The 23,282-nt window shown below is 41.7% G+C and overlaps 1 protein-coding gene across 2 annotated transcripts in view; it reads right to left on the reverse strand.

The window, feature by feature from the left end:
• The window catches only part of adamtsl5 (ADAMTS like 5), a 152,402-nt gene that overhangs the window by 5,783 nt on the left and 123,337 nt on the right, over positions 1-23,282 (reverse strand). For both annotated transcript variants that reach the window (XM_052037871.1, XM_052037872.1), the window contains 6 exons: positions 22,169-22,296; positions 19,518-19,641; positions 15,543-15,626; positions 6,202-6,365; positions 2,709-2,925; positions 1,755-1,856 (listed from right to left, as the gene is read on the reverse strand). In XM_052037871.1, the coding sequence (XP_051893831.1) occupies positions 1,755-1,856; positions 2,709-2,925; positions 6,202-6,365; positions 15,543-15,626; positions 19,518-19,641; positions 22,169-22,296 (819 nt within the window). The remainder of the gene's footprint in view (positions 1-1,754; positions 1,857-2,708; positions 2,926-6,201; positions 6,366-15,542; positions 15,627-19,517; positions 19,642-22,168; positions 22,297-23,282) is intronic.

The following is a 23,282-nucleotide window of genomic DNA, read 5'->3' on the forward strand; positions in this document are numbered from 1 at the left end:
CAATCCTGATCAGAACGATCCCATCCTCTCACCCACAGAAAGAAAGCAATCTAATGCTGGTGGCAATGTCCTGGGCTAGAGATGAGGAAATATCACCCAGATGATGCCACTTCATCTAGTAACCTGTGCTGGTTAGTGCACATTTATAGACTTGAGTAAAGATAAGGTTGAATGCAATAATGTTGTCTCCCTAGCTGCTCCCTGTCACTCCATCCACCCCTTCCAGAGGAATAGCCCACTGATATTTGGGGCAGATAGATTGATATCCTGATAGGATGAGAGTGAATAGACTTGATTTGTGTCTACCAGATCCTGGTGGGATTGGGTCAATGGAGAGAAGTTCCATTTGACTGATGTTTCAAGGACCAGGGAGCAAAGATTTATTATTATTTCGAATTTACTGCCTGTAAGGATGATGGAAACAAGCAACCAGGGCTCCCTAACGGGACAGACTACTGCAGAGAAATAAATTCAAGGCCTATAAGTGGAAAACAAAGGGAAGGAACTGACAAGATTGCTCTATGGGAAACCAGTCTGGGCTTGATGGACTAAGTGATGATCTTCTACACCAGAACGATGCTGTGATTCTAAATTGGGAAATGAGGTCAAATTTCATTCTGTCAAATTCCTGCTGGTCTAAGGAGACCTTCGGTTAAAAGCAGGCAGGCATTTCCCTGGGGCACAGATAAAGGGTCAAGAAACCATGTTTTTGTTCTGGCCCCTGGCAGTCCCCAAACACAGTGAAACATGGTAGGAATGAGGCCTCAGGCAGGCTGAGGATAGATCCTTTGAAAGGCAAAATCTTACTGTACAGTTACAGAAATAATTCTGTTAATAAAGTTTGCAAGTAGTGAAATATTTCAGACACATTCACCAGTATGAGTCTGTGGCAAAAGCACAATTTTAGTATAAACTTTTGTTCCCTTATGGGTCTAATTGAACTGTCATAGCAACATGAAGGGAAGCAAACGAGAATGAGGGTGCCAAAATGGAGTGTGGTGGACCACTGCCATTAAACGCCCTGCTTGATTTTCCTGTCCATTGACTACAAAGGAAGTTGTCTGGGGAGCATAACAGGTGGCTGATCTGAGATTGCCCAGTCTCTGCATTGTTGAGGATGAAGTTCACCATCACTGCTCCTCACCGCTCTCATCACCCTCCATGATATTCCTATATCTGCTGCAGAGAAGCTTCGATCACAGCTAATTTGTTACTGTCACCCATCACTGAGCCCACCCTTGGTATATCTATCCATATAACTGATGGGGAGAAGCATTAATAGCACAGAGGTTACCCACAGGCAGAACATCTTGTGTCGAGATCCAAACATTTCTTTTAACAATGTTATGTCTCAAAAATTATAAACTGCAATCTGTTTCAGGAATGCAGACGATAAAGTGATTAACTGGACCCTTGACAATGAGGTGCGTTGGTAGCTCCTGGGGAATCTGATAAGAGAAGACATTTCTATCTGTTTGGCAGCAAATGAATAACTAATTACCTCTACCTTTGAATTATTACCTAGGGACATATGTTTGTATAGAAATCTCAGGACATGTGGTATACATTTCTGCTTTATATACAAGATGTATGTAAATACTGACAGCCAGTCTGTTGGTTCTTCCTCAGTGAATCAGGATACCTTCTGCAACAACATCCATCCTCGTCCAAGTGTGTAATATCTTGGGTGTGATACACAAGGCCTTTTTGTTGGGCCTAGCTCTCTTTTTCAGTGCTCTGGCACTCATACTTACTGGGCTGATGGTGGTCGGGCTTCGTCTCGTGTCTTGGCAGCACATTTTGAAAATGAGTATCTTGAGGCCGAGCTGGTGGTCGCGGTGTAGGGTAAATCCAGCCTGAAGGGACATAGGTGGGAGGGGTGAAGAGAAGATATAAATAAATCTGTGTTTGGGTCCACAACATGAAAACTATAATGTTTAGGATCAATCAAATGAGTCTGTAAGGAATAAGAGCATAAGTAGGATTGAAGTAGAAATAGGATTGGGGGTAGGCGATACAGCCCTTCAAACCTGCTTTGCCATTCAAAAGTAAAAACCAAAAATGTTGGAAACAGGCAGTATCTGTGGAAAGAGAAACCATTAATGTTACAGGCTGAAGACCCTTCATCGGAACTTTCAGTGTTAATGCTGTCTGACCTGCTGAATGTTCCCAGCCTTTTCTGCTTTCATTTCAGATTTTCAGCATCTTCAGTTTTTTGATTTTCATTTACTGCCATTCAATAATCTGATCGAATGGGGGCTCAGAGCTACTTACCTGCCTCTTCCCCCATTACCCCCGATTTCTACAGAGTCTGCAATTCTGTCCATCTCAACCTCAATCTTCAATGACTCAGATGCCATAGTTCCCCTGGGTAGAGAATTCCAAAGATTCGTGGCCTCTGAGAGAAGAAACTCCTCCACATCTGACTTAAATGGGGATCCTTTATGATAAAACTATGGTCCAGTTCTAGATTCCCCTACAGGGAAAGCAACCTGTTGGCATCTACCCTGTCATACCCCTTTAGACTCGGCTGTTTCAATAAGATAAGACATGGTCCCCACATTCTCAGCATTTTATTGCCCAGTTTATTTCAGATGTCCAACCCCTACGGTAGCTTTACAAATTCCTAATTGGAAACTGACTAGTCCTGTAATAGGAAAGTTACAACTGAGCAATGGTGTTGATTTTAGCAGGGGCTGTCTACCTACCTGGGTAGAAGGCTGGCCTTCTGGTGGTTGTTGTGGTGGTAGTGGAGACTGTTGTGGTGGTTTGTGCCCAGGGCAGATAACTCAGAGGAAGGTCAGCCTCTATTACAGCAGTCTCAGGTTGTCTCAGTGGACTATGACCACCTTGGTAATGACTGTAGCGCTCGTTAGGAAGCCAGAACTCGTATTCAATTCCCGAGTTTGCTGCTTGAAGGAGAACCTGTAACACACATTGACCTTTTGATGTTCCAGTGTCGGCATTGGTTACCTGATCTATTGGGTGGAATTAGCATATGCAGAGTTATTTTGGTCTGCATTCATTTCATTCATCTGTTACTTCATCAATGATTCATGAATGATTCTTAAAATAACAGATTAAAAAATCATGCAAATCAGGAAGAAGATAAAAGGACTTGCGTTTATATAGCACACATTAATAACCACAGGGCACCTGAGTGCTCTACCTGCAATGGTACTTTTAGAAGTCCACTCACTGTTGTAATGAAGGCAATGCAGGAGACACATTGCTCACAGCAAACTGACACAAGCCACAGTGAGATTATGGGAATATCTTTTAATTATGTTGTTGGGAGATAAATGTTGCCTGAAAAATCTCCATACTCTTGATCCCAATAATAACATGGGATCATTTATAACTGCCTGAGCAGGAAGATGGGTTTTTGGTTAAACATCTTATCTGAGAAATAAGATCTTCAAACAGGGCTGCACTCCTTAGAATGGCAGGTTAAAATTTTGTGCTTGTGTCTTTGGAATGCAATTCAAACCCCAAAATGTGATTCAAAGGCAAGATTACCAACTGAGCCACAGCCAACAATAAATATTGCATGGTAGGATTTCATTTGATAATGTCTTTTTTCCCCAAACCAGTTAGTTCAACATATCTTTATTATTCCTTTATATTATTAGTCCAATCTGTTTGCATTTGACTTGCAGATAATGCCTTTGGGTTCTGTCTAAAAAATGGACAACAGTATGTAGACATATTAGGCAAGAAAGTTTAAAAAGGATATTCTTCAATCCCTTCATGGGACTGCAAGTAGTTGGGGAGCTTTGGGTCAGATAAGGAATTCTCCAGTTAAACTTTTTGTATCATACCACAAACTGGCCTGAAAGCACCAAAATGCTTGCAGAATCTGGGGATTACCAGGTCCACATGATTGAATTTAATATGTTCTCAACTATTGGGTGAAATTGCACTAACTATTTAAATCCGATGATCCAACACTTGGGAATTTGGTGGTGCTGGACTAGCAGATTTTCCAGACTATTGGATGTTATTTGATAATAGTATTCCCAACATGTTTTCAAGTTCACTATTATTAGATGTTGGGTAGTATTCAAATATTTCCCAGTGAACCTGGTATGTTTAAAGGGAGCACTGAAACTGCAGCCCAAGCAAGTGGGAAGAGTGGGTAGGAACCTGGGTTCTAGTGAGTCAGAAGAGAACATGGTACCTGGGGTCCCGGTGAGTGGAAAGGGAAGGTGGGAAAGAAGTGTCCTGGCAAGTGGGAAGGAAGTGTCGGAATCAGCACCCTGTGAGCCAGATGCTGAACCGTCAGGAGTTATGAACAACCTGATAGATTATTGGAGTTTTACTGCACAGTTTCTTTGTTCAATTATTTAAACCATTTGTGCTCCTTTATCAAAATAGTAGGAAAATGTGTATGCTAATTATTGTGCAGTGTAGATTTACCCCAGTCAGTGAGCAGGTTGGGAGATGGTTCACACTGCAGTGGTATGCAAGAATAGAGGAACTGATTCCATTGTGTGCTTTGATCAGACACAATGAAATACCAAACCTCACTGGGTGAAGATTAGTGCAAAAAAAGTAGTTTAAAAAAAATCTGATTCTGATGCTGACTATCACTGACTTGTACGTCATGACATTTGTTTTGTGGCAGCAGTAAAGTGCAAATTCTTTAGTCCTCCTATAATTTGAACACCATTGCTGCATAAAATGTGAATTTCTCAGTCTTTCCCTCAGAATCTACTCTATAAAGTTTATCACTTAAGATTATGTTCATTTGGGATGAACTCCATTGAAGAGCTACAACTAATTTAATCATCACTCTTTCTACACAAACATGCATGGATTTGTTACAGCTGATTATTTACAGACAGATATTTGTTATGGTGGGTATGCTAACTCTCCATGGAGTTGTTCTCTTTAGAGTAGTGATGGCTAAGGGGAGATATAATAAACATGTTTATAATTGTGGAGTAAATGTGGCAAAACTGATCCAATGATAGGAAGGTCATTGCTGGAATATTCGAACTTTATTGGCAAACAAACCAGAAGGAGAGTAAGGACAATATTTTATGTGAGTAAATTACTATGAACTGGATCGAACATGAAATGATGATGACAGGGGATTTGGTAATAACTTTCAAAAGTGAATTGGGTACATATCTGAAGAACAAATGTTGCAGGGCTGAGGAGAAAGAGCAGAGGATTAATTGGAAAGCTCTTTCAAAGAGCTGGCACAGGCATAATGGACCAAATGGTCTCCTTCTGTACTATATTATTTGACGATTCAGAAAGATAAGATGCTCCTGTGTCTGGACACTGACAAGCCTGGTGAAAGCTTAAGCTCATCTATTTTTAGTTACAAGATCATTTGCACATTCTTTACACAGGTGCTTGTGATTTTGTTGTAAACAGTGGACAGAGGGCATCAATACTCCTAGAAACTTTGTGAAATTACTGACTAAATATGGCTTAATAAATGATGTTTGTCTGAGAAACTCTCTGCCTTTCACCTACTGAAGTGGAATTGGTTTATTGCCAAATCTTTTACTTTAGAGAACATTTAGAGACCAAGTAAACATGTCAGGCTAACAATTTTTCTATTATAAGTTGCTGACAACTGCAAAAGGATAATTTTAAACTTTCGCTGAGTTGAGGAAGGCTTCTTTGTGGAGTTAAAAATGGTTTGACATCAATGCAGTGAACTACCTCAGATCTATAAAGGATCTGTCACACTTCTATATGCAAACAATGGCTATGTTTAGTGCAAAACAAATTGCTGGAGGAACTCAGTGGGTCAGGCAGCATCTGTAGAGGGAAATGGACAGTTTATGCTTCAGGTCGACTATCCATTTTCCTCTACAGGAGCTGCCTGACCCACTGAGTTCCTCCAGCAGTTTGCTTTTTGCTCCGGGTTGCAGCACCTGCAGTCTTTTGTACCTCTAATCATGATGTTTATTTCACCATTGAGATGTACTTGTATTATTTCATGAGATGTGAACATCACTGGCTAGGCCTGTATTTATTATCCACCCCCATTACCTGAGGAGATTGGTGGCTCTGAACCCACATAAAAGCTAGACAAAGTAAGGATAGAAAATTTCTTTCCATGAAGGATTACAGTGAATTGGATGGGTAACAGTAGGGGCGCAGCAAGTTACAAGAGCTGCACAATGAGTCATACAGATATGTAACCAATCACTGAAATTTTTACATAAAGACTTGTACCATCACATGGAGATCTTCTGCTGTTGGTCCTGCAGCCTCAATGGACTCATGATTACCAGCCGAACGTTTGTAGTGTATCTTGGTACCAGCAATTTCATATTCACCAGGCCTGTCGATGATCCAGTTCCCATTAATCACATAATGATTCTTGCCATTTATTAATGCTGCAGACAGAAAATATAAATCAGGAATGTAATTGCCAATAATCAAAGAATCAAAAGTATAACATCACATCATGACAGAATTATTGTATTCCTATGCAGAATATGGCCATTGGTTGCAGGGCCACAATTATTACCCTCCCCAACAGCTCTGGAGCCAATTGTCATCCTAGACCATTTCAGAAGGCCATAAAGTATCAGTCACATTGTTACAGATCTAGATTCATGTGCAGGCCCTGCCAAGTAAAGATGGCAGGCCAAAATGGGTTTCTTTTAAATAAAGGACACTATTTGTTATTTTTATTCTAGAATAATTTAATTGGCTGATTGAACATGTATTCCCCCAATGGCCTGGAAGGATTTGAACTTGCTTCTCTAGAGCCAAGGTCTCCAGAGTATACATAACTACAGGTATTGTATGCCAACTGTCATTGTGCTACATTGGGAAGAGCCCTAATCTTTAAGGCCTCACTTCAGCCAGATTTGGCCAGGATATATTCACAAGACTCATTAATGATAAACATGGATGGCTTGCATGCTCTCTATATAACCTGAGACAGAGGTAATGTGGATTATTATCTGCTTAAATATCATAAACAATACACTTCATATTACTAACTTGTGTGAACAAATATAACTGCTCAATCATACTGAGGTCAGGATGAATCATTGACCCCTGTATAAGGGTCAGGAATGGTGACCATCAAATGGTCAGGATGGTGGGAGTGGAGGGGCAGTCAGAGTGTAAGTGGTGACAGGTGGGTACAGTAGAAATCAGACCTGTATTGGGGAGAACACAGGGTCACAAGTCCAATCAAGGTCCTGATGGGAAACAATTGGAGCTTGCTAGGCCAATTGGAAGGGGGGGACAGAAGTTGGTGGGCAGAGGTTGGTGGTCAGGGCCAGGATTGTGTGGAGGGTAGGGCTTGGTGAATTGGTGGGAAAGTGATTGGAGGGTTTGGTACCACAGTGTAGGAGACATGGCAGGAGGCAGTGACAAATGGTAAAAGGTAGTGTGGGACTTCGAGGTGTCCCAGACTGCTGCCATGCTATAAAGACCAATTTGTCTTGGGAGTGCCCAAAAAAGTAGTTTCCAGGATAACTTCCCTGCCACAATACTCCAAACTAAATATTACATAAAACATAACCCTGCAGCCTAAAATATAAATCACTTCAGATGCCCGAGTACAACACTTTGCAAAGCTTAATTTATGGAGTGACATGAACTGACCCAGAGATGGTCCATTATTCTGTTTCATTCTAGAGTGAGTAAATTTTCAGTTGCTTAGCATTGAAACAAATAATTGTACATAATCTAATTTCTGCACCAAAAAGGTTAATTATTTTCACTTTGTTCCTTCCACTTTATCTGACATTTGCAGTTTGAGTCCAATTCACCTTTCCCAAATGTACTTTAAACAATGGAAAATACATTGAACCTCCATAGCCACCAAGTCTCCAAATTCCAGTGCAAGCTCTCACCAAATGCTTTTCCCATCTGCTGTTACCTGATTGTTCTACTTACTTAGCCTACCAAGTTAGAACTTGTACCAGATAATAATTCAAGGAAGGCACTGATGGTAATGTGGTACTGAGGAATTAAGAATAATTAATTGAACAAAACCACCTGTGACACCTGTCAAGTTCATTAAGTAACCTTGAGGGAAAACAGTCTCATGTTTTGGAATTGTCAGAATTTCCTCAGTCCATGTTGGGGAATCAGAATGTTAAACTTGTGCATACAGAAAAGTTGGCTTGGATTTTGAAGCAGTAATGAGGTGAAGCTATGACTATTCACTGTCACTGCTTTGTAAAATCAAGAACCATTTTGGGTTTACTGTGAAGATCTGAAAAATGGTGTGAGTGTTTCACTCCTTCTCCAAAGGCCATGCTTTCTCCAGTGCAGTCAAGAAAAAGTATTTGATCTGAATTGCTTTTAGGTATTCATGAAGTAATTCCACAAAGCTGAAAATATAAAATGCTCTGAAAATCTTTCACTTTATTGCATCAAGTCCAAGCACATTTTTATTAATGCTTTCTCTTTGGAAAATAACATAACCCTAAAAAACTAATTTTATGCATGTGGATTAGAATTCCTTCACAAATATTTCAAGGATTTTTTTTAAAGAAGTTTGATATTTCAGGTTTATCATCCAATCATTTTTGGCATTCTCTATAATGCTTAAAATGCTAACTAAAAATTGTCTTGAGAAATTTTTGGCTGCTCTCGAGCTTCATGTTCTCACGGCTACAGACTTCCAAGGATCTCTTTGAACTGACATCTGAAAGCAGCAGGTGTCAGAACAGAGTCCTCACCACAAGGATTGAGCAGCTTTCTTTGAGGAAGCTGGTGAGCATATTACTTCCTGCTGAAAGTAAATTCTGGGGCAATATTCATGACATGGATCATATTGTGCCAGGACCTGGAACTCCAAACTTTCTTTCAGAGCTTGTACCCTCAGAAACAGCAGTCATTTGGACATAAAATCAATGGCCACATGCCTGTGATCTCCTCCATTGTATTTTTTTTGTGAACACCAGATGCTTGGGAGCCCTGTATCACCAAATCATGTTTTGTGACTAGATCTAAGACTCCCAAATTTAATAATTTTAGATCATTTTTCATAATGAAATTAAAACAAATGTATTTGTCCCTGTTCACTTGCTCTAAACACACAACATGGCAAAAGATATTAATAGCAACTATCTGCCAGCTATCAAACTTGTGATCTGGGCTGCAGCATGTACCATTGGACAAGTCCTTGCTGGCCCCTCCTATTGGTGAATCCTGAGCCTTGGTCTCATCACTACCAGCAGGAGGTCATTAAACTGGCCCTCATGCATGCTGAAGCACCAAACACCTTCACTATATTTGACTCATCACAATTGATCAGAAAATAACTAAAGATTAACATTAAAAAAAAATTTGAATTATCCAAGTCTCTTGGGAGGTAGACCTTTAAAAACCTATTTATTTTCTGTAATTATCTTACATTCACCACAGCAGAGTGCATCATTTTAGCTATAAGGAAAGATTAGATAAGCTAGGGTTGTTTCCTTTGGAACAGAGGAGGTTGATGGCAGATTTAATTGAGGCATATAAAAGAATGAGAGCCCTAGGTAAATGGGAAGGACTAATTTCCCTCAGCAGAGGGATCAAAATCTAAGGCCCCAAAATTTAAAATAATTCTCAGATAATCCTTTCACCCAAAGGGTGGTAGAGATCACTGCCTGAAAGCATGCTCAAGAAGAAACCATTAACGTATTTAAAAAAAAAATTAGATGTGTATTTGAAAAGCTGTGATCTTCAGAGTTTTGGAACTAATGTAAGAAGGTCAGATTATGCTTGGCAGCTCTCATTCAACCAGCACACATGTGATGGGTTAAATGGCCTCCTTCTGTGATGTAAACTTTGTGATTCCATCACTGAGATTCCTGGGGAAGTTCACACCCCATCTGATCTGACAAAGCCACAACTGAAATTTCAAAAACAAAAGTAAAAACTTAGACCAAAAAAAAGTCAAGGTGCATAACTTCAGAATATTGTTCATTTAAAATTATGTGCAGATGCACTGGGAATATTGGAATGCCTGGTGGATTTCTTTGAACTGCTTGGATGGGGAGGGGAGCGTTGAAGCAGCAGTGTGCTTTTGACAGAACGTGCATTGCTCTTGAAATCGACAATCCAGCGAAGTTCCAGCACAGATAAACTAACAGTGGGGAGAGGCTGCCCACAAACCAAACACGATGGGCCTAGCAGGAACCAGAAGAACCACGCCCTCGGGTGCTGGTCGGGTCAGGTTTCAATTTTGTACCCGACTAGACCACTATAGTGGGGCGGTTTAGTTAAACAGGCAGTGAGTGATGAATTGTCGCTGACGTGGTTGTTATACGTTTCACAATGAGGTACAGAGAGCCCTAGGGAAGGGACGATACTAACAGATTTTTGGCTACATTTATCAAAGAGGCTGCTGTTCCTCCTTTGTAGCTTGGAGAGTGGATTTACAGTGTGTCTGGCAGACAATTATGAAGGAACCAAACTTTCTGCAGTCACCCCTCCCCTGGGTCACAGGGATAGGTCCTTCGGCCCACCATGTTGTGCCAAACTAATTAGACTAATAATTAAAAGCCTAACTAAACTAGTCACTTATCCCTCCATTCTCTGGATATTCACATGCCTATGAGTCCTGGAGTAAACCAGAAACCCATCCCACTTCCTTGCTTTCCAGGATCTCTCACTCAGACATCTTTTGCCATTCAGTGGTCCATCTGCGCTGAACCTTCAGATCAGATCCGATTAATTTATTGTCCGCAAACTCCAGGGTGAGATTCCTTGCTCATCCCTGGAGTGGAGGCTGGGAGATCCCATTTCCAGTGGCACGGCAGGAGACTGGCTTCATGGGCGTAGAACCAAATTTCAGGCGGAGATAGCGGAAGCAAATGCTATATTGCTCATTTAGCACACATGACTGGGAAGAAACTTATTTATCAGCAGTATTTATCAACATCAAAGCCCCTTACTTTATCCCAAGAAAGTTTGAATTTCTCAATCTTGTCTCCACTAACAATCTACAAATTAACTTGCCATCATCTATGGTTTATCTGCTGCTCTCTATTTAACCCAGAGGTTGGGGACATGGAGTGCTTGGGATGGGGGCAGGACTACCTCAATGTACTCTGTACTAGTTCAATGTAACTGCACTGTGTAATGAATTGATCTGTACGATTGGTATGCAAGACAAGTTTTTCACTGTACCTCGGTACAAGTGACAATAATAAATCAATACCAAAACTGTCTTGCTTTGGTTTCATCACTAAAATAAAACTTTTGGATCAGCACCAAAATAAAACCACAGAAATCAGTTTATCCAATCAGATCTTGCCTACCTTGGGGTCCAAGTACATAGCTCACTGAAAGTGGGTGCACAAGTTGATGGGAGAGAAAAGAAGGCCTGTGGCATACTTGCCTTTATTAGTCAAGGCATTGAGTTCAAGAGTCAGGAAGTTATCCTGCAGCTTTATAAAAATTCTGGTTTGGCCATATCTGAAGTATTGCATTCTGGTTGTCCCAATATAGGAAGAATGTGGAGGCTTTGGAGAGGGTGCAGAAGGGCTTTTATCAGGATGCTGCCTGGATTAGAAAGCTACAAGGAGAAGTTGGACAAACTAGGGTTGTTTTCTCTGGAGTGGTGAGAAGCATCAATAGAGTAAACAGCCGATATCTTTTTCCCAGGGTCAAAAAGTCTAATACTAGAGGGTGTGCATTTAAGGTGAGAGGGGGCAAGTTCAAAGGAGATGTGCGGGGCAAGTCTTTTATTCACATAGAGAGTGGTGGGTGCCTGGAACGTGCTGCCAGAGGTGGTAGTAGAGGCAAATACAACAGAGGTACGTAACAGGCTTCACTAATATGTAGTGAATGGCGGGATATGGACAGAAGGGATTAGTTTACTTAGGTGTCGTTAGCTTAATTAGTTCAGCACAAGATTGTGGGTCAAAGTGACTATTTCTGTGCTGTACTGTTCTGTGTTCTATGATCTATGTTCTACCAAGAACATCATGCATTAATATAGTAACCACAATGTAGTAAAAAAAATACACTTGTCAAACAAGAACTGACACACAGCCACATGAGGAAGTATTACAGGTATTCAATCGATTGGTCCAAGAGTTTCAAGAGAAAGTTCAGGGGTTATAAATTCCAGGGAGAGACCTTTAGAGCTCCTGACTTTTCAACATGGACAGGTGGGAACTGCAGCAAGAGTTTAGCTCTTCCCAACTCTGAACTGGAGAGTTTTCTAATTCTGAATCTTGATTTCTCTTTAGAGAAGAATCTGTTGAACTTCCAAGGAACTGAGCTGGACTCTGGAATCCACACTGCACGGTAATTTATGTCACTGACAGCTCTGCAGTATACACACAGAGGCCTCTTTGTTCCGGCAGCAAGAAATTTGAGTTATTAATCATATGTATCTCAAAACCACTAATTAGTGCTTCCTGATCTATAGTTGGTGGTCTGATGGCTCAGCGTTGCTCTCCTAACCTGAAGGTCGTAAGTTTAATTCACAGGGTTGCTTGATTCCCAAGCTCGTTTACATTAATGTTTCTAATATTTAGTGCACGCCTAGTATTTTGTCCCTGAGGGAGGAAACTTCATTTCCTGTTGCCGATGTAACATTGCTCCTGTAACAAACTTCAGGATGTCACATTGCTCTTGCCTGCAATAATAACCCTAATGCAAGATCACATGATCTCTGTAATTATCTGGATCCTCTGATCTATATTTGGAAATTAATCAGTTGGTCTGGTTGCCACACTGTAGCAAGGACATCATTGTACTGGAGAGGGTGCAGAGGAGGTTCACCAGAATGTTGCCTGGATTGGAGCATTTCAGTTACAAGAAGAGGTTGGATAGGCTGGGTGTGTTTTCTCTGGACTGAAGCAGGCTGAGATGTGACTTGATAATGTTATACAAAATTGTACAAAGGATGAATAAGATAGATAGTAAGAATTTTTTTCCCCTTGGTTTCCTTAAAACAAGGGGGTATAAGGTGAGAGGTAGGTGGCTTACAGGGGTCTGCGTGGGAATTTTTTTCACATGGAGAATGGTTAGAATCTGGAAGAAGATGCCTGAGGAGGTGGTGGAGGGAGGTACTCTCATAACAAGGAGCATCTAGACATGCACTTGAACAGCCAAGGCATCAAAGGCTATAGACCATATGTGGGTAAATGGAAGTGGTATACATAAGCATGGACTGTGGCCAAAGGGCTGTTTTCTGTGCTGTACCACTCCATGGGTCTAAAACAACCCAAGGTGCTCCATAAAAGGGATTACCAGGCATGGTCAAAAGGGTTTCTGAAGATGGGGAGGGATTTTGCAAAGGGAAAGGCTTAAGCATGGGAAATCTAAGTGTGGGTAGCAAAAGGCTCCCCCATCAATGGCTTGAAAAGTGAGTTCCAGTAATTGGAAAGCAACAGTGTGCAGCTGGACGTGGTCACAGAGCAGAGAGGACTGAAAATGTGAAGGGATTTGGGGATGAAGCGGAGGATTTTTAATCAATGGGGCTGTGGTACAGGATAGGCTGGAAATGACAGGGGAGACAAGTGAGTGCAACTTACAGCGAGGAACTCAATGGAGTTGTGAATATTGAAGACTCCTAAAGAGGTATTTGGGAGGAAATTCATTTGTGGTCACTCGTGCTGAATGGGAGTATTCTGGTTGTAGTTTGATCCAAAGATTCAGGGTTATCCAAAGATCCTGTCAAAGTTCACTTTTTTTTTCAAAAATTCATGCACTGGATGTGGATGTCACTGGTAGGGCTATTCCAACTTGTCCAACGGCTTGCTTATTCAGGGGCCGATTAAAAGTTACAAGGCTTAAAGGGGATCCGAGGAAGACTTTCTCACCAGAGGATGGTCAGAACCTGGAACATGCAGCCTGAGGGTTGGGGGTGGAGGGAGACAGTCTCCCAACATTCAAGAAGTATTGAGACAAGCACCTGAATCACCAAGGCATAGAAGGCAACAAGCCAACTGCTGGAAAATGGGATTAGTATAAATGAGTACTTGAACATGGTGTGCTGAGGGGTCAGTTTCTGTGCTTTTTTGACCATGAGTTAAGCACATTGGTAGATGGGTGGTTACATGTTGCCAGATTGGATAAAGAGGGCAGATTTCCTTCCCTGAAGACATTAAGTGAATCAAATTGGCTTTCCTGTCAATCCAATAGTTCTATGAACACTATTAGATATTCACTTCTATATTTATTGATGTGAAAGTAAATCTCCTCAGCTGTCACGACAGGGTCTAAACTTGCGTCTCTCAGTCAGTAGCCCAGGCTTCTGGCTACCAGTACGGTAACCACCACTGTGGTATCTATAACCCTTCCTAATAGCACTAGGTTGGGTTTGGTGTCCAATTACACCTCTCATCTAATCACACCCTTCTGAAGTGCCTGGAGCTGTTTTTATTCTTGTCAGTTGATCAGTGGGACAACACAGCTGAGTTCTATGATAGACATGAGCAAGCACCTGCAGGGTTATCTAGTGGCTGAGAGCAGAATCCCTGACTGATTCTTTCCCACCTAAACCAAACTTGCCTGAGCTAATTGCAACATTCTGCTCTAACTCCATCTACAAGTTTGCAGATGATACCACCATTGTAGGCCGTATCTCAAACAGCAATGAATCGGAGTACAGGAAGGAGATAGAGAGTTTAGTGGAATGGTGTCATGACAACAACCTTTCCCTCAATGTCAACAAAACTAAAGAGCTGGTCATTGACCTCAGGAAAGGGGGCGGTGTACATGCATCTGTCTACATCAATGGTGCTGAGGTCGAGAGGGTTGACAGCTTCAAGTTCCTGCGAGTGAACATCACCAACAGCCTGTCCTTGTCAAATCACGTAGATGCAACGGCCAAGAAAGCTCACCAGCGCCTCTACTTCCTCAGGAGGCTAAAGAAATTTGGTTTGTCCCCTTTGACTCTCACCAACTTTTACCAACGCACCATAGAAAGCATCCTATTCTGGATGTATCACAGCTTGGTATGGCAACTGCTCTGCCCAAGACCACAAGAAGCTGCAGAGAGTTGTGGACACAGCCCAGCGCATCATGGACACCAGCCTCCCCTCCTTGGACTCTGTCTTTACCTCTCATTGTCTTGGTGTAGCAGCCAGCATAATCAAAGACCCCACCCACCAGGGACATTCTCTCTTCTCCCCTCTTCCATCGGGTAGAAGATACAGGAGCCTGAGGGCATGTACCGTCAGACTTAAGGACAGCTTCTACCCCACCGTTGATAAGACTATTGAATGGTTCCCTTATACAATGAGATGGACTATGACCTCACGATCTACCTTGTTGTGACCTTGCACCTTATTGCACTGCACTTTCTCTGTAGCTGTGACACTTTACTCTGTACTGTTATTGTTTTTACCTGTACTACATGAATGCACTCTGTACTGACTCAATGTAACTGCACTGTGTAATGAATTGACCTGTACGATCGGTTTGTAAGACAGGCTTTTCACTGTACCTCGGTACAAGTGACAATAATAAACCAATACATTGGAATTAAAGGTTGGATGAAATCACTTAAGTTAACATGGGGGAATTGTGAGCTAACTTAGCATGTATTAATGCAACAACGTTTGAATGTTTGTAACTTCAGAAGTTTGACTTACCAAGGTAATTCCTGCTCTTGTCTGTAACTTTGATGTTTGTGGCTCCCGCAGGGATCACTGTCACATTATTATAACCAAAGTAACCTATAATTAGTTAGACAAAATACACATTAACACCATGACACCAATTACCATTGAAATTTCTGAAGTTGTATTGTGCATTATTTTGGAGATTTGAACTTTTGTTTAGCCAGAAAAATGCAGTCAGTGAATGGCAGAGGATTGAAATTTTAAACATGCTTTTTTTCAGAATTGATTTTAATATCTGAATAATTAAAAACCTGGGAATTCCTGTTGGGCATCTTATAATAGAATCAAAGAAATTAGACTGGGCATAAAACCAAAGGCTACAACCAAAGATTCATAGATTAGAACCCTAAAATGATAAGATTTGCTTTTATATGGTATCAATTATGACCCCAGTATAACCTGAAGTAGCTTAGAGCCATAATATAATTTTTGAAGTGTAGTCACTGTTATAATGTAAGAAACACAGCACAAGCTCCCACAAGTGGCAATATGATAAGGACCAAATAATCTATTTTCGTAATGCTACTTTAGAGATGAATATTGACCAAGAATAAATCCCTATGGTTATTCATAAGCATAAGATCTTTTTATACACACCTGAGAGAGCAGAGAAGATTTCATTATAACATCTGATCCCATACAATGACACAACAGTGGAGTATCAATGAGATTTTAGTGCTGATTTTTAAACTTGTACCTTTTTGATCCAGAGGCAAAAATGTGGTCCACTGAATCACAACTGGCACAATGCGATAGGAATATAAAACTATGGAACAGGACTGCAGAGGCTAACAGAGCAGGAAGATGCTACAGGTATATTAAGTATGAATTGCTCTTTGTAAGGTCACCCAGACTAATTTCACAGTCTGATAGAAACAGAAAGTAGGAGTAGAACATTTGGCTCTTCCATCCTGCTCCAGCATTCAACACGATCATGACTGATCATTCACATCAGTACCATCCCTGCCTTCTCCCCCATATCACTTAATCCCTTTAACATTAAGAAATATACCTGCCTCCTTCTTGGATGTATTTAATAACTTGGCCTGCACAGATTTGTGGTGGAAGATTCCACAGGTTCACCACCCTCTGGGTGAAGAAATTTCTTCCAATCTTGGTTCTAAATGATCCTGTATCCTGCAGCCACAGCCCCTAGTTCTAGACTCTCCTACCATCAGGAACATCCTCCTCCTAGCTAGTCTGTCCTGATCTGTTTCAAAAGTATTTCCTTTGTTTCAAATACTTTTCCATTCTCCTGTTACAGTATCTCTGCCTCAAACATTCTCTGCAGCAAACAACTCCATGCTCCAACAATCTCCCATACAAAGATAAACAGCCTATCTCCTTCACCCCCCTCCCAGTAATGATTTTAAATCTGTTGACTCTTCAGAGCTGAGACCCAAACAGAGGAAACTTGTTTTCACCTCCTCACCCTACCGAAGCCCTTCATTTTAATATACCTTTTTATATAAGCTCATGGCCTGCTTCCCTCCAATGCAGAATGCATTCACTGGTTTTTGTATCTTTTTTATTAAGGGGCAAAATAGCAATTGTGTAACGGTTTTTAGGTACCCCTGCCAAGAAAGCAGAGAAATGTATTTGAAGGAGGAAGTTAAAGGCATTCATGAAAGCATTGCAGCCAAGAAACTTGATCGGAGAAAATCCATTTGCACCTGTTTTTTTCCATGTAAGTGGCACATGAAGGGTGTTTTGCACATGTTTTGAAGTGATTGTGGCCATTTCCTGCTGAGGTCCTACCCATCGCAAGACGGACCTGGCACTAGTGTCATTTCCCTGTCATATTCCATGCATGTCATGGCACAATAACAATGCTTGACATACGTTTCTGATTTATTGACTGAAACTGGATCAAAAGATGGCAGAGTCTGATCTTCCTTGCTCATTCACAGAAAACTGACAAGTGGCCCATTCAACATGTCAGGACCCACATATGGATTAAAGAGTCCCAACTGGGACATCACTGACTCTCCCTGTTGTTTTACAAGTGCTGCCTTTCAGCAGAGAGTCAGCGCTGATAAAGCTTGTACCATCTATGCAAGAGATGCAGGAACCTGTCACGTCGGTGATCGCAATAGCATTGGCTTGATGAACGCCTAACACCTGATTGGACTGCTCCATCTTTCCTTCCATCTATCCCCTTCCTCAATTTCCCCCTACCCTTTCTTTCTCCATTTTGCCCTTCCTTCCCTTTTCCATTATCTCCATGTTGGTTGTATGTGGTTGCTAGGAGAGTTCACTTCAACAGCACTACCTTGCTTTCAAGGAGCATTTGATGTCTCTGGGCCTTTACTTCATGGAGTTCAGAAGGATGAAGGGAGGTCTCATTGAAACCTACTGGATACTGAAAGGTCTGGATAGAGTGGTCATGGAGAGGATGTTTCCATTAGTAGGAGAGTCTCGGATTTGAGGCCACAGCCTCATGGTAAAGGGACGTCCCTTTAAAACTGAGATGAGGAGGAATTTCTTCAGCCAGAGGGTGGTGAATTTGTGGAATTTGTTGCCACAGAGGGCTATGGAGGCCAAGTTATTGGGTGTATTTAAGGCAGAGATTGATAGGCTCTTGATTGGTAAAGGGGTTAAGGGTGATAGGGAGAAGGCAGGAGAATGGGGTTGAACAAAATCGGCCATGACTGAATGGCGGAGCAGACTCGATGGGCCGAAGGGCCTAACTTTTTGCTACATTTTATGGTCTTATGGTCTTTCCAGTGGGCTGCACATGAGTGATACGGCAGCAGCTGCCTCCTGTGAAAGCACAGGTCGGCTTTGAGAATCTTAAAAGGGAGAAACCACGACTATCGTGGTTTCTCTGAGGACATCCCAACTGAACGATTTATTTTTGCAAGTTCCAATGTGGACAACATGCAGCATCCCTTTAGCATATGAAATCCAGTTTTTCTGTTTTCATATTTCCCTTAATAGACAGATCAGTAAGTAGGAGACTCAGATTTAAATCAATTGGCGAATGGATTAGAGGGGAGTTGGAAGATAATATATTTGTCTAAAAGTGATGGTGGCCCAGTACTCACTGACTGAGAGTGTGATGGAGACAGAAATCCTCACCACATTTAAGAAATACCCAGTCGAGCAAATGAAGAGCTTACACCAAGAGCTGGGAAGTGGAATTAATCTGTAGTCCAGTTTTGGCTGGCAAAGTCACGATGGGCCAAATGGCCTCCTTTTGAGGTACAACTTACTTTGATTCAATGCTAGCAGTTATTTCTAGGTCTAATCTGTGGGGCAGAAATTTTCCTTCAGTGCTTTATGCTTCATGGGTCCTTAACTGCCAGCTATGGATATCAGGAACTGAATCAACCAGTGGCTGATTTAATTGCCATGACTAGTGCATCAACCAAGGATAGATTTCTCTCCCCGTGAGATATTTAAATCGCATAGCCTTCGAGAGCTTTATCTACTGGATGTAATACTCCAATAAATAGTGAAAAGATGAAGTTATGAAAAGAACCAATTATATATTATTTAGAATAAAACAGGAGTCATTTTCCTAATTTTTCAAATCCCTTTTGCTTTGGAAAAGTAAGACAAGAAGCTGAGGTAATAATAATAATCAGCTAACAGCCCAGTTTTGATAACCAATGAAAATCCGGTGTATTATTGTGGAAAGAGAAACACTAGCAATGCTGGAAATGCAAGGTAAGCATCATAAATAGGTGATGGTACTTGAGCTGTGTCTCCATTAATGATGCAACTGTCTGTCTTTGTGCTCTCTGTGGATATGCATTTCCAGCAGTTTTTCTGTTTGTTGCCAGCATGCAGCTAGGAGGGATCTGCACTGTTACTCTCCTGCCCCTTGAGCTACCGTGCACTGCTCACGCTATTGCAGGCTGCTGGCGCAGACGGGAATTCTGATTCATGTTTTAGTCAAGGCACAAGGCATTCACCCATCGAGAATGTCAGGGCAATCACCAGAAGAGGGGAATGCTGATTGGTAGATTCTCCGGACCAGGACACAGGAGTTGTTCCGTCCACCGCACACCCCGCAGACGTCCATTCTGACCTTCGAGCCGAGGATATTGTCACAGCCTACTTTCTGTAAAGCACAAGAAAGGGGTAAAATGGACCAGAAAACACATCTGATGATTCGCCTCAGCAATGTTGTGTGTTACAGTTACAGTAAGCTGACAGTGGAAAAAACCTCATTCAAAGAGTGGAGCTGATGGGGAGGGAATTGTACACATCTCAGTTACTCTGAAGGGCCTGTTTCACATACTCCCTTGCAGGAAACAGGTTTTCCTCTCATTCGTCCCATTGTGAAGGCTCTTATTTATCTTTTCCTGAGGACCCCACCGAGATTGAAAAGTGCAAGACACAGAAATATAGTTTAATTCTCCCCTTCCCCAATTGTATTTACAGGATCTTCTGTAGAGAGAAGGAGTACCATAGAGCAGCCCTGTGCTCCCTTTGAGTGCTCTGGACACTGGAAGTAGGAGGTTAACTCAACTGATGGCAGGAATTGGAAAGGCTCCAGATTCAATCCACTTTAGCGTCTCCCTGATGGCCAAGTTGAAGTGCAATGGTTTTGCCTGGACCCAGGTCACACAAAACCTTCCCCCATTGCAGAGTATCACAGCTGAGGATGGCTGGAGTAATGTTGGGTGTCATTGGGTAGGACACTTCATTAAGCCTATGCACCCACAGGAAAAACAGCCCTAAATCCTGGACTGCTCAATAAATTGGCCTAAAGACAGCATTAGCTCTCTCCATGGTTGTGTAGTATGTTGATGTGCTGTCTAGGCTTGTGTGTTGAGACATGAGTGGACAGGATGGGGATGGACCTACAGAAGTGTAAGGCACGACAAGGACACAGACACACGTGTAATGGAAACATTACTTAACAATCCCTTAAAATACAGTTTAGAATCAAAATATCGGACACTTTTGATCATGTATATTAAAGGTTTTTTTTTAGCAGCTAATAAAATATTTCCATGTGGAAATACTAGACATAGGCAGTCCCTTAAAATACAGTTTAGAATCAAAATATCGGACACTTTTGATCATGTATATTAAAGGTTTTTTTTTAGCAGCTAATAAAATATTTCCACGTGGAAATACTAGACATAGGCAGATAAATGCATCACTACATCAGGGAGTAACAAACAGAATTTCACATACTAAACCCTAATCCACTTGCACTACAAGCTTAGTTCAGTGTGAAGTAGTTTGGGTTTCACAGTAATGCAAAGCCTAAAGCACGTGCTAGGGTTCAAACTAACTCCAACTCAAGCAAAATGAGACCACCTCTCCAGCACATCTCCCTTGGGTCACAAGTTTAGGTATTATCTACATCAGCATCTGCAACCTTCACAAAACACAGCATTGTTCAAGCAGCTAGTAATTCCTACACTTGTCCAATAATTTTTATATCAGGGATTAGACATTGATACATAGTTCTATATCTTTAATATTTCTATATATTTTATATTCCACCTTTTCTGCAGATACAAGCAGGACCACACTACCTCACCCAGAGAAAGTCATGAAGCCAGTTGACTACAAGAGGACATCACAACTCAGCCCTATTATGCCCTTTGTGTGGTCCCCACACATGATGTAGGTCATTTCTAGTGAGAGCTGGTGCAGAACAAGCGATAGAGTTAGCCACCTGCAACATGTCTCAATGAAGTGAAGTGAAATGAAAATCAGGAGGGATGTACGACCAGGTGGGTGAATTGACATTGGACAAATTAGACAGATGTCTAATACTAGAGGGCATGCATTTAAGGTGAGAGGGAAAGTTTAAAGGAGATGGGCAGGTTCTTTATTACACAGAGTGGTGGGTGCCTGGAATGTGCCGCCAGGGGTGTGGTGGAGGTGTTTAACAGGCTCTTAAATAGGGACATAATTATGCAGAGAATGAAGGGATTAGGCATCATTGGTGCAGGCAGAAGGGATTAGGCATCATTGGTTTAATTAGTTTGGCACAACATTGTGGGCTGAAGGGCCTGTTCCTGTGCGGTACTGTTCTATGTTCTATGGATGTTTTACACCATCATCGAAAGTCAAAAGTGCGCTCCTCCAAACCCCACCCTATTTTATAGGCAAGAGCTGGACTTCAACAGGCCTGATATTGTTGAGGGTTTTGAGATGACATTGTGTTCGGTAACACTCTGAAAACAAAGGTGTTGTAGAGGAAAAGATTGCTTTGCAGAAAAGGTGGAAATGATGCATTCTATCTCCGGTCCTGGCAACAGGTTTAAACTAGAATTGTAATGAACCTTAAAGTAAGGTACAGCTCCAACATTCTCGGGTAAGATTCACCAGAGATATTCTATTGATAAAAATGGGGCTTGTTTGTCCACAGTCAGACTACGTGATGAACAAAGAAACAGGAAAAGCACTAGGCCAAGCAACCCTTTGCATCTGCTCCACTATCCAATAAGATCTTTCTTCTCAGTGCCACCTTTCTGCCCTAACCCCAAATCACTCCATTTCCTTAATATCTAAAAATCTATCAATCTCTCCCTTGAATATACTTAGCTATGACAGTCAGTGGTTTATTCAATGTGTCCTAAAGGCTGGTTTTGGTTTTTATAATTTCCTGAGACATGACTCACCAGACACTGTCCACTGATGCACATATCCGATGAGTTAGGGCTGCATTTTGTCCCATCTAGAACGTGGCCAAATCTGTAGTAAAAATTCTTCCCTTTGGCTAGGCAGTTGAGGTCACATTGGTTGGGAGCTGTTTGGAAGAAGAGGAGAGAGCAAGATTCAAAGTTTAAACTCCCATAAATCTCCAAGGTCAGAGCAGCACCCTGGGTCAAATCCAAGTAAACCAACTATAGCAAATGGGTCAATGATAGTTTTGAGGAAAAAGTTGTCATTATGTAATGTGGTATTCAAGGAGTTAAAACTACTTGGTCAACGATCACTGCAGGGTACTTTACAGTCCTGTCTTCTGTAGATAATAACTTCCTCTTATATAGCACCTTTAACTGTGCAAAAAGACTCCAAGATGTTTCACAGAGAGAAAAAAAAATGATACCAAGCCAAAGAAATGCAGACAGATGACCAAATTAATGGGCAGGGAGATACAGTTTCAAAGGTCATTAAATGAGAAGAGAAAGATAGAGGCATGGAGTTACTGGAGGGAATTCCAGACCTTAAAACCTTGGCAGCTGAAGGCATGGCTGTCAGTTTAAGGATGAGTAAAGATTCAGCATTGGAAGAACCCCAGTATCCCAGAGTCATAGAAATGTATGCACAGTAGAAGGCCATTTGACCCATCGTGTCCATGCCAGCCAAAAATTGGAGCTAATTAGTTCAGACCCCCCATCCCATCCCATCTTCCCAGTCCTCATTCTCAGATTACAGCTCTCCAACTGCTCATCCAGATTCCTTCTAAACATCTTGAGGATTCCACATCCCACTACAGGGAGACCTTTGGGTGCAAGTCAATAGCTCCCTGAAAGTGGTGACCCACCTGGATAAAGTAGTAAAGGAGCCATTTGTCTTCACAGGAGAAGGCATTGAGTATAAGACTTGGGACGTCACATTGCAGCTATACAAAGCATTAAGTTAAGACCACACTTGCAGTATTGTGTACAGTTCTGGTTGCCACACTATAGGAAGGATGTGGTAACAATAGAGAGTGCGGGAGGGATTCACGAGGACGTTGCCTGGAATGGAAGGCTGTAGTTATAAGGAGAAAATGGATAGGCTGGGTTT

This window comes from Pristis pectinata, chromosome 24, assembly GCF_009764475.1.
Source record: "Pristis pectinata isolate sPriPec2 chromosome 24, sPriPec2.1.pri, whole genome shotgun sequence".
NCBI classification, from domain to species: Eukaryota; Metazoa; Chordata; class Chondrichthyes; order Rhinopristiformes; family Pristidae; genus Pristis; species Pristis pectinata.